The following is a 12,294-nucleotide window of genomic DNA, read 5'->3' as shown; positions in this document are numbered from 1 at the left end:
ACCTTTATGGATTCACCTGAGGGGGACCATCTGTTTTGGAGGTAACCATTGCAGCCACATCCTTTCAGCTCAAGCACACTAGCAATTGTCCCTGAGCCGAAAGGGATTCCCTGACTGTCTCAAACACACATATGTATGCTAGGTTGTGTCCTATCAGCTAAACATGCCATAAATCTAAGTTTCCACACATCAAACAGACTGAGCAGCAGTTTCAAGCACACAATGGACTGCTCAGGACCCTTTGTGTATGCTGGGACATTTCCCTGGAATTTTAACAAATATGATCATGTGTTTATGCAGCATGAATGGTTTCTTTAACTTGGAAATATTTTACAATCAGGAATAATTAAAATTTGATTCTTGGATGCCATGACTTAGTGTGGAGTAGTGGGTAAAAGGAGACATTTTAGAGTTTATTCCATGCATAACTGTTGATCTTTCTAACCAGGTGAGCTGTTCTTCATCTTCATAAACTCGCCATAGTTACTGCAGCACAAAATTCAACAAACAACTCTAATCTTTTTTTATAACTCTATCACTTCTTACATGCTCCTATGGAGTGAAGTCTAAGGCTATGTGCTAAATTTCTTCTTGCCTTGATGTGGTGCCACCTAAGTTTCCTTTCATTGATTATCTGGAGATCTGCAATAAAATAAATGATAAGATTAACTTTTGCATTGTGCTTGAAAGTTAAAAACAATTTGCTTTGAAAGAGATTTTTGCTTTCCCTGTTTAAAAACACACCTTGGAGATGAAAGTACTTGAAGTATATGATATTTCAAAGTGTGTCTGTGGTGATTTAGGAACAGTGTTTCAGGGTTAGTTTAGCACCAGGTGAAGCATTATTGGTTGTGAGGAATAAGATTGTGTTTAGTGGCTCAGCAGCTGAGAACATTGGCTGCTCTTGTAGAGGACATCATGGCTCATAACTGCATGCTACTCCAATTCCAGGGGATCTGATACCTTTTTCTGGCCTCCTAGGGCATTAGGCATACACGTGGTGCACATATATACATGTAGACAAAACATACTCATAAACTAAAGCAAAAAATATAAAAAAAATTATGTTTAGTATCCCATATAAAGTTGACACTTAGTAGAAAGTTTTTATTTGATCAGTACCTTGATTTTTCTTCCCGATTATCTGGGTATTGATATATGTCATCTTCTGTGGCTCTTCTAGTCATTCCTAGAAGAAAAAGAAAACAGATTCAAAGCTTTTCCTGAATAGCTTATCTTTATTGTGAGCTGGTGTTAATCCTATTGAATGAGAGCAAAAACTACCTACCCACATATTTTCATTGAATTAAGTAAGTTTTATTTTCTGTCAGACAGGGCTATCTTCTGAAGTGGGGTTTGAGAGAATAGCCCTGCCTAGAGGAGAAATGGGTTTTTATAGCCACAAAACCACAAGGCTGGGGGTGGGGTTGTTCTAAGGGTTTTTGGTTATGTAGGAACTTGGCAGAACATTTCAAAATTATTTGGTAGAACGTTTTATTAGGGTGTAAGTCAGGCTATAGGGTATGGAACATGTCAGATTCCAGAAGATGGGTCAAGACCTGGTCAAACCCAAGTTTTACAGAAAACAGGAAGGAACTTATTTTTTTTTTTTTTTCGAGACAGGGTTTCTCCGTGTAGCTTTGCACCTTTCCTGGAACTCACTTGGTAGCCCAGGCCAGCCTCGAACTCACAGAGATCCGCCTGGCTCTGCCTCCCGAGTGCTGGGATTAAAGGCGTGCGCCACCACCGCCCGGCGGAACTTATTTTGACCTTGTAAGAAGATGGCTTTTAATCTTAAGATGAGTTAGACTGGTACATCACTGGAAATGTCTTTTCAGGGACTGCAGTCTTTAGCACTTAAATTGTGAAGGTGCATGTATCACTAGGGTAGGTTGGATGGTCCAAAGATGGCCACAACCATACCTCCCATTCCACATTCCTACAGTGTGACCTTTTCAACCCTTCACCAAGAAGCACAGTCTATTTTTCTCTTCTCTTGAACTAGTTTTCAGGCTTTAAAAGTCAACAGTCACACTGGAAGTGACCATGTGCATGACTTCCAAGGCTGGCTCAGAAGAGGCTTGCAGCTTCCCTGCTGGCCCCAAGGCTGCAGTGTGTGAGCCAGCCTGTCTTTGACCTTTCAAATCACCCTGTTTGTCATCCGAATAGACTTAAGTCACCCAATTGTATCTATCCAAGCCCTGCCTGAAATTTTCACTTGCAGAATTCTGTGATATGATAAAATAACACTGGGTAGGCACTGTTGCTGGTAAGTTGGCATGTTAGACAATACTCAGAAACAGTGTTAATTTAGATAGAGTATAAATTATCGAAATGCTGAAGTCAAATGTGGCAAGTCTGTCTGTGTATCAGTCTGTCTATGCCAATCTCTCCCTGACTTTCATATTTTCTCTTTTGCTTTTGACTTTAGTCCATTCTTGCCCATGACAGTTTTCAGGTGGCCTCATTTCCTATCGTCTATATTTGAATATGGGAAATGCAAAACTTTGTATACTATTAGTACCACACTCTATAGTCTTGTTTCCTGAAATCCCCTTGGTGATTTTGTTTTGAGAGTCCAGAAGCCCTTTTGGTCCCTTTTCTTGCTGCTGGCTCTGGAGATGGAGACAGATCTACATGAACTAACATTCCTTTGGCTCATTTGTCCTTTCTCTTCTCGACACTTGTTATTAGATTCTATAACCAACCATTCATGCTCAGTGTTCTCTAGCTATAAGTGGGCTGGTTTGTTCTCAATATGTTTGTGAATTTTTCCACTTTGGGTGGGAATTTCTCACACTCCTGATCTCCTAGGTCTTCTCCTTTACTCCTGACTCAGTCGCCTTTTTCCTTGGTCATATGTAGAATTGACCATTATCAGTCAGCGCAAGCCCTTCCCGGTCTCAATTTCCTGCATCAACGACTTAGCCGCCATCTTTCTTTCTTTGATACCCTAACTCTGGTAATCCCTCTGCTCCACCTGTAGCTCCACCCCTTGTCATGGTTCCTTGACATCTACCATCTTCTTTCCTTTCTTCCTACAATTTAAACTTGGAGGCCACCCCCTTGATCTCTTTACCCCTTTCCTGATGCGTTGTGTCCTACCTGACACGTCTTCATCCCTAGTCAAATCAAGTTCCTGTCTGCTCCATTCCACTGCTATAGATCCACTCAGCTGGAGAGAACATCGAGCCAGACAGAGAAACCTCACGTTAAGTTTCTGGGCACAAACAGTAGAAGTACTGTTCACACTTTCAACAGCCTTAGTTTGTTTAGTCTTTGTCTCCATTCGATGGCTTTTTAGCTGTTGAAGTTTCTCAGTCTGTCCAGTGACTTATTTTCCAGTTTCACATTGGAAATGAATAGCACCAGGGAGGACAGTCTACAGGTTCCGTTGCAAGAGTGACACCCAGACCTGCATGTGCTCTGTGCTCTGTTTCCCTCCTGCACAGGTGAGCAGCTGCTTGCACTCCCACTCAGGTTCTAGTCTTTGCTTCCTTCCCCACAGCTCTCCACTGCTTGTGTGCACAGAGCACAGCTCCTGCAATCCCGCCTGCTTCTCACTTAGCAGGCTGTTTTGTACACAATCCAATACCTGCTTAGCAGCAGCTTTTGGGGTTACTTTGGCTGACAATTTAAGAAAGGACACAGTTTGCCACAGTGGGTAAAGGCAGAGAAGGGAGGTGACTGTAGTCAGGAAGCAGAGTAGACAGGAAGTGGGGCTGGCCTATAACACCTTAAGGCCCACTCTTAGTGACTCATTTCCCCCAGCAAGGCTCCTCCTCCTAAAGATTCCATAACCTTCCTAAGCAGCACAACTAAGCCATGAGAGTAAGTACACAAACTTCATACTCAGACAACAGTACTTTGCTTTCTAGTAGATCTTTTCTGTCTGTGTATCTGATATTTAACAGAGTTTAAGTCTCTAGGTTACTAGGAACAGGTATGCACAGAGTTACATGCACTGCGCACGGGTCTCGTGTTAGATATTAGGCGTTTACTTCTCTTTGCATTTCTGCCTTTCCTCGGTCTTATTTGTTATTCATTCATTATTTATCTATTTATTTAAATGACGTAGCTTTAGCTGTCCTAGAACTTGCCTTGAACCCACAGTGATCCACTTGTCTCTGCCTCCCAAGTGCTGGGATTGAAGATGTGTCCCACCACACCCGGCCCATCTTTTCCTCAGTCTGGAATGTAAAGTGCTTACTCTATCATTCAGACTGTATCTTGCAAGGACTGACAAGACTTTGATGCAATGGTTCTCAGCTGGAGGAGGGGTGACTTTGTCCCTCTGTAGGACATTTGGAAATTTCTGGAGATGTTTTCCTTGTTATAACTAATGGGAGGAAGTGCTACTGGAATTTAGTAAGAAGAGGACCTGATGTGTGTTCTTCAGCATCCAGTGACACACATGACAGGCAAGCACTATCTCTTTCTCTAGAGACAATCCTTTCAGTAGTATAAAGTTGAGAAACCCTGCCCCAGAAGGGGGTGGGGCACATAAAGCAAAAGATAGAAAATCATTCCCTCCGAGTGCCCATGTGGCTTTGTCATATGTAAGGAATGCTGTATAGAACGCTCACTGCAAGACTGAGGAAGACATGTATATTCTTACGCCACTACACTTTGAGGCTTTCTGTAGTGGGAGCATAGCCTTTCTCATACACAATATGCCCTGCTATTCTCTTTGAGATAGTGTCTCACTGTGTACCCCTGGCTGCACCCTTTGAACTCTCATGTATTCTAAGCTGGCCTTGAACTCAGAGATCTGTCTGCCTCTGTCTCCTAAGGGCTGGGATTAAAGGTATGTGCCACTATGCCTGACTGCCTTCTTTTAGATAAGAGCCCCTATGACTTTTTAGCTGGATGTTTTCATTGAATATATGGAAACATCCTAGTATCCTTAGACAGGATTTCAAGCAAGGTGAGCTCCACAGGACTGAGGACTCTTGTCCCCGTCACTGCCAAAGCACTCATTTTCAGTCCTAATCTAGGACTAGTCTCAAATTTGCTTTGTAGCCAAGGGTGGCCTTAATTTCTGATTTCCTGCCTCGACCTCCCAAGTGCTGGGAGTACAGGCACGTACCACCACAATGGATGGGTTTATGCGGTGCTGCGGATTGAGCCCGGGCTTTGTGTATTCCAGGCAGGCACTCTGACAACTGAGCTTCATCTCCCGCTCCTGTTCTCTCTAGTGTCTTAGGTTAGCACTCCCTTTAGTGTGGTGAATGATACAGCGAGGTAGACTGCAGAAGTCTTCCGTGGAGTTGTCAGGTTTGGTTTCAGTCATTTGGTACCCACTTCCCAGATGCTGAAGGAAGATGATGTTTACTCTAGGATATTGTCGGTGAAGATTCTCAGAGAATAACTACATATGTTGCTAATATTCTACTCCACTGGGCTATAACTACTAGTGGAACACAAAGACATTCCGTGCTGTCTGAGCAGGAAGTCTTGGCGATGGCTGATTCACATATGGGAACACTTCCATTTCCCTTTCAAGGGTTCCGGTCCTCTGATCCTTGGAGCACGGTGAGCCAACAGGACTGGCAACTCCACCATTGCTGGAGCACTCATTTTTTGGTCCTGGTCTAGGTTTTGGACTATGGGTCTGACTTAGGGTGTGACTTGACATGTTCAATCTGCAGGGCTTCAAAGCTGGAAGACTGAGCCAATAGAGTACAAGAGCCCATGGAAAGCAATAGGAAGCTCAAGTGTGACATGTGTTCATGTCCTCTTCCATGTCTGCAGAAATGAACGTTTCTCTTTTGCTCACAGTGAAGACATCCTTAAATGGTGTATTCTCTCGAGTAGTGGGAAGATGTGATTTATACCATCTTCTGGTTTATCCTGTGACAGAACAAGCCACAAAGTGTTGAATGGCAGTCACCTTACAGCCTCATCCCTTTGTTTGAAAGCATAAAGTGCAGTGTTGGGTATAAATGGGATCTTGAAGATCTGACCTGTAGATAAGTTTGGGTTGAAATGGAATAGACACTTTCTGGCAGTTTGGTGACTAGATAGGTGAATGAATTTTTAAAATTTTGTCATGCAAAACATTTTTAGTGGCTGTAGCTTAGAAAAGGGTAAATCATAACTCACACGTAAAGGTTGTGCCAGGGTTTATAGACTAGACCCCGGGTAATGGATTCAACCTTTCCACAACAGATCAAAAGTATTGTTGTGTGCTCACATGAATAGACAGTGGTCATTACCTTACATTTAAAATGCACTCTAAGCGACAAATCCAGAGAGCAGGGTGTGAAGGCAGCATTGTATCAGTGTACTCTGCAGAGAATTTCTTCATGCGGGTTTTGCCTGGCTGAAATATATGCTGCAGTTCAAAGCTAAAGGGATTCCTTTTGAATAGTCGTTGCAGAGGTTGATTACATCCGTCTGTCATATTTAGCCGGACCCTGCGGCTGTTATTCCATTAGCTGTGCTGGCCCTGCCATTGTCAAAAAGTTGATCACCTAATGTTAACAGACCACGCTTTCTGTTGACCTTATCAAAATGCTTCAAAAGGCTTTGTTAAAAAAAAATAAAACTTCGATTATGCGTTATGAAGTTGATTAAGGACAGATACCATGTATAAAATGGCCCTATTTTCTGGAGGGCCTTAGAATTCTGTCATTGTTGAAGATGAGATTTTTTTTCTTTTGTCTTTCAACACATTTTATTTGAAGCCACATATTTAACCTCAGGAGAAATGGCACCCCGTTTTCACTGACAGTAATGTCTTGAATGGATTTCTCAGAAAAGGGGTCCTTTTCTTTCCAAGCATACACTGAAATCACACACAGTTAACACAGTGAAGAAAACCTAGCACATCAGTGACAACAGCACATCTCTAATGCTCTGATTCCAAACGGTTTTGCTACATGGTTTTCATGGAGAACGGACTTGCTTTGTTGAGAAATATATGTAGAAAATGAAAATTTGCCACTCACACATGGTAACCAGAAAATCTTTTCCAGTAAATGTATAGATATTGAGAAGTGGGGTTCTATTACTTAAAATAACATATGAACAGTTTTCGCTAGGATCATGTTATAGAAGCTCTCCCCTAGGAACAAAGATGGCTGGGAAACCACCCCTTGAACAACAATTAAATGCCTTTAATCATGGTCTCAAAAATGATGTTGGCTTGGCACACTTGAAGGTGCTCTCCAGCCTGGTCTCCCTTAACTGATGGTGTGTGACATGGCTGGTCAGGGACAGTGCACCTGTAACTAAAGACAGGAGACAGATGTGAAGTGAGTGATGCTCAGCAGAAACTGACCATACTAGCTCTTGGACCTCAGACTTTTTAACTTTTAAACTGTAAGAAGAAATTTATTATATTATGTTATATTATACTATATTTACTATATTATATTATATGCCAATGAGATTCAGGCAATCTGTAACATGGCAGCCCAAACAGACTGAGACAAGGGTACCAGAGATGAGAGGGCTGGAGATCTATAAAGTAAATAAAACCTCAAGTATTTACACAAGTACAGATTGGGGTCTTTAATCCGGAGCCAGAGGAAGAAACATCATGTGGACACAGAATAGAGTACACAGTGCCCATAGAAAGCTGGGACTACTATCTGCTATTGACAGCCATATCAGGAAACTTCAAGTTTCACAGGATGTTGGGTCTTGCCTCATTGTGGATAATAGTTACCCCAACACTAGACCTCCCTCTGACCCTAGATAACAGATACAAAAGAGATATTTAAGACCAAACTGCTTCCAGGGAACTTTACTGCATATCAAACCAAAGCTCAAAACTATTTACGCCAACAGAAAACACCAACACCAAGAAGGGTTCAAGTTTGTAATGTCTGGTTTCCAGGAAAAATTTTAGACATACAGATAAAAAGCATAATGAAGAGAAAAATCAATTACTCAAAATGACACAGTCTTTAGGATTAAAATGATTACTGTAATTGTATTTTAAACATTTAGATTGCTTAAAAATACAGAATGTACAAAAAAGAAAACAGTAGTGAATGTGTAGACAGAATGGTAGAAAGTGCTAAAAGTTAAAATAATAACTTATTTTGTAAGCTGTAGAACAAGTTCAAGCAGCCTAATAGAGTTGTCCAGGGGGTCGTCTGTCTGTCCATCTGTCCAGGGGGATTCATTCTGTGACTTCCAGTGCTCCCCCAACACACAGAGAGTGCTGACCCCACATATTAGCATGACTGAAATGGGTGTGTAGCATGTGGGCATGGACACACTGAACGAAAGGAAGATGCATTTGCCCCAGGCAGGATGGAGTGCAGCAGCCCCAGACTTCAGCCCATCACTCACAAGACTGCAGAGTAAAACCGGAGAATTCTTTATGTCTCAAGTTTTTCTTTTAATGTTTTTAAGCAATGGTTAACCTTGGCACCGGAAGCAACATAAGGCAGTAAGTAATGTACACACACTGTTGGAATTCTGGAAGGAGATGGATGGATAATTGAAAAATATTTTAAGGAATAATGATTGAAAAATTTTCAAAATAGATGACTTGATAAATACACAGATCTAAGAAGGTCACCAGCTGGGCGTGGTAATGCATGCCTTTAAGTCCAGCACTTGGGAGGCAGAGGTAGGCAGATCTCTGTGAGTTTGAGGCCAGCGTGATCTACAAAGCAAGTTCTAGGATAGCCAGGGCTGTTACACAGAGAAACCCTGTCTCAAAAAACAAAACAAGTCACCAAAAATAAAAAGAAAAAAAAAAGAAGAAAAAGAAAAGCTTTGTCTGTCTTAGAATTCTATCCCTAGTGAAAAAAAAAATCTTTCAGAAAAGACTTTGAGACAGACAACAGCTGAAGTGATTCATCCCCAGCAGAGCTGCTGGACCAGAGACAGAGCAGGAGTGGTGTCAGGTGGGAATCTCCATCTGGGCAGAGAGCTGAGGAGAAAGTATAAAAATAGTTAAAATGTATTAAATAGTGACAACAGGGGCCGGGGAAGGGCTCAGTTGGTGCCCGAGGGCCTGAATCTGGATTAGGGCCTGAATTTGGATGCCCAGCACCTGTATAAAAAGCTGTGCTTAGCATTGTGTCCCTCTAATCCCAGTGATGGGGAGGCACGGACCGGCGGCACTCCTGGCCAGCCAGCCTTACTCAGTGTGTCATCTCTAGATCAGTGAGAGACAGGAGGAGGATGGGGGAAGACAACCTCTGGCGTTCATATGCACGCACACACACACACACACACACACACCTGAATATACACATGCGCGTACACAAATAAGTATACACACGTACCCCACACAACACAGTGTGAGATTCAGAACACGAGAGAAAGCAGAGGAGCAGCAGTGCAGAGGAGGAGGAAAGAAACACAGGTTCAATGCCCAAACTGGACTGACTGAAAATATCAAATGTATGTTTGTTGTTACTTTTGTTTTTACACTTTAGCTTACATGTCTCAGCTAATTTTGTTAAAAAGAAAAAAAAAAAAAAGACCACAAGATTTGCAAATCAACATTCCTCAGATCTGAAAATGAGAAAGTTTGTCTCTAGTTAAAACACTGATTTGAAAATTTGTGTGTTTCTTGTATTTCCTAAAAGTTCAAGAATGAGTGAATGAATTCAAAACAAGGACTGTTTTATTTTTATTCCTAAAGATTAATATTCCCTGGACAAACTACATGAAGTCTGATACATTTAGTATGAAATCAAATATTACTAGCTACATTCATATTTTTTTTCTGGTTTCTTTGTGAGGTAACAGAGGTTGGAAAATACATAAACCCTATAGTTGTTCTCTTTCACAAGTAGGCTACTTTAGAATAAAAAAATAGTTAGGAAATTCTTTTTCTACAGCTACTAATTTGAGTTCTGAATGATTAAAAATACATAAGATTTGCACAAACTGATAAGTTTAGAAATATGTATGCATCTGAAACCATTAGCACAATTTATGCATAAACACATCCATCAACTAGATGTTATCTTAAATGAATAACAGAGAGATGTAAAAAAAGCAAAGTTTTTGTAAAAACTGATTATCCCAGTAGCAGCAAAGTTTTCAAAGAAAAGCTACTATGCATACACAATCTCTAGTACAAGTATAACAAGCCAAGGAAATATGGATCTTAGCAGCAGCAAGGTGGTTCTTGGAAACAATTTTTCTACCAAAACCAAGAGTCAAAACCTTATACATTCCTTTTTACATTTTTTTAAAAATAAGAATGAATGAGTATATTTAAAGCAAGGCCTGTGATAAATTAAATTGTAAAAACAACCCATTGTCCAGGCAATGTATATTATCTGCCATCTAAAGTGTGGCCTCCAAACAGGTGACTTCATTTTATCTGACACTTTTTAGCTGTAGTTTCAGACCTGGGGATGTAGCTCAGTTGGCAGAGTGCTTGGCTAGCATGCATGAAACCCTGAGCCTCATTTCTACCCCATAGTAACAGCATGAAGGGGCACACCCATAATCTCAGCACTAAGGAGGTGGTATCAAAAGGAACAGAAGTTGAAAATCATCCTTGTTGATCAAGAGTTTAAGGCTAGCCTGGGAGACATAAGAACCCATCACCAAAATAATTTTTTTTTTGTAAACAGATGTTTCTCTCACACCCACCAGTCCCCAAATAACCACTCAGAGGCTGAATATGAATTACAAATGTCTGGCCAATAGCTCAGGCTTGTTACTAACTAGCTCTTACATCTTAAATTAACCCATATTTCTTATTAATGCTCTGCCACCGTGGTGGTACCTTTATTAACATGGCATGTTCATCTCCTGCCCCCTTCTGCATCTGGCTGGCAACCTCTGACTCTACCCTTCTCCTTCCCATCATCCTTAGTTTGGTTACCCTGCCTATAATTCTTGCCTGGCTACTGGCAAATCAGCATTTTATTAAACCAATTTGAGTGTCAAATCTTTATAATGTACAAGAGGATTATTCCACAGCATTTTTTTTAGATGTAGCAAATTAGTACAGACTCCTAAGAGAGTCATTGCCTCATCCATGTTTGAGAATTATTATTTTACTTATCTTTGCTCTAATTTATGTCCAACCTCTTAATGCTGGGATAGAAAACATGCTTAGGAAAAAGTAGATGTAGGAGTCCCAGGAAGTTTTGAGAACATAAGTGAAAATGAAATTTGTTTTCCCCAGGCCAAGGATGTATCTTGTTCTAGGAATGTGGTTAGCATTTTATTTAAACCTTTCAGTCCCTACAGGGTTTGCTTGTCTGCAGACAAGGAGCAAGGAAGGCCAGCGATGAGACTAACCTGCTCAAGTCTCACATAGGTGATAAAAGGCTTTTGGAGAGTCAAACCTATGCATACAGCTGTTATTCACTTTACACCAATGCATGTCCCCGAGGAAAGCGAGTAGCAGCAGAGCCTCTCAGGTGAGTTGGGTTTATCCAGGTTGATTTATTTGACTTTGTGGCAAGAAGAGCTGCCAACAAGCTTATTCAGTTCTTATTTGTCTGTTAATTGTTTAATTTCTTGTGTTTTAGGGGCTAATAAAGCACTTACGGCAACAGCAACAAAAGCCAGATACTCAAGGCACCTCTTCCAAAATCATCAATCTACAATACTGGCCATGACGACTGAGCTTGGGGGACACCTAATCCTGGGGTTGCATCATGTGACTTGTTGCCTTTATTTCATCATATTTTAACCCCGGTCCTGATGGCTTCAGCGCCATGAAGTCAGAAAAGGAGGGGCTGTGGCGGTTTCTTCATGAAGATGGCGGTTTATCTATGTTTTCACTGGGCTCCACTGCAGACATGGAATTTCTCTAAAAATGCAAATCACTTGGTGTCACACAAGTGAGACTTGCCAGCTGAAGTGCTGTCCCAGAGCTAATGTCTTTATGCTCTGTGATTGAATAAATCGATCCATCCACTTATTACAACATCTTCACCTAAACTTTTAGTTTTAAGCCCTAGATGAATGTGTCTAGAGGTAGTGGGGGGCTTTTCCTTAACACTCAGAAAATGGATTACACTTGTTAATTTGGCTTTGAATCCTAGCTATGTCAAAATAAATACCATAAACAAGTGTTGAAGAAATCAATCTAGACCTGTTCAATATCAGAATGACCAGAAAAGGATTTAGTAAGACTCTCAGATGTAAAGACTAATGTACACACTAAGCCCTTATGTAATAAGACTTTTTGACATGCTCAGTATAAAGCCGAAGGAAATGATTTCTGAAGGCAGAAATGGTGCACTTTTGTTGCATTAAAGAAAAATCCCTAGAAGGCCCACCTACACAAGCATCCATGGGAACAGGCATCTGTGAACAGATCTTGTTTTTCATCCCAACATTCTTCTT

The 12,294-nt window shown here is 41.1% G+C and overlaps 1 protein-coding gene across 1 annotated transcript in view; it reads right to left on the bottom strand.

The window, feature by feature from the left end:
- Positions 1–392: 392 nt before the first annotated feature.
- Positions 393–12,294, bottom strand: part of Ttc29 (tetratricopeptide repeat domain 29) — a 203,908-nt gene continuing 192,006 nt past the window's right edge. The window contains exons 12-13 of the mRNA XM_059264282.1: positions 1,123–1,189; positions 393–642 (exon numbers count right to left, since the gene is read on the bottom strand). Of these exons, the coding sequence (XP_059120265.1) occupies positions 624–642; positions 1,123–1,189 (86 nt within the window). The 3' untranslated portion in view covers positions 393–623. The remainder of the gene's footprint in view (positions 643–1,122; positions 1,190–12,294) is intronic.

This window comes from Peromyscus eremicus, chromosome 5, assembly GCF_949786415.1.
Source record: "Peromyscus eremicus chromosome 5, PerEre_H2_v1, whole genome shotgun sequence".
Taxonomy (NCBI): domain Eukaryota; kingdom Metazoa; phylum Chordata; class Mammalia; order Rodentia; family Cricetidae; genus Peromyscus; species Peromyscus eremicus.
This window is presented reverse-complemented; position numbering and strand designations above follow the sequence as displayed.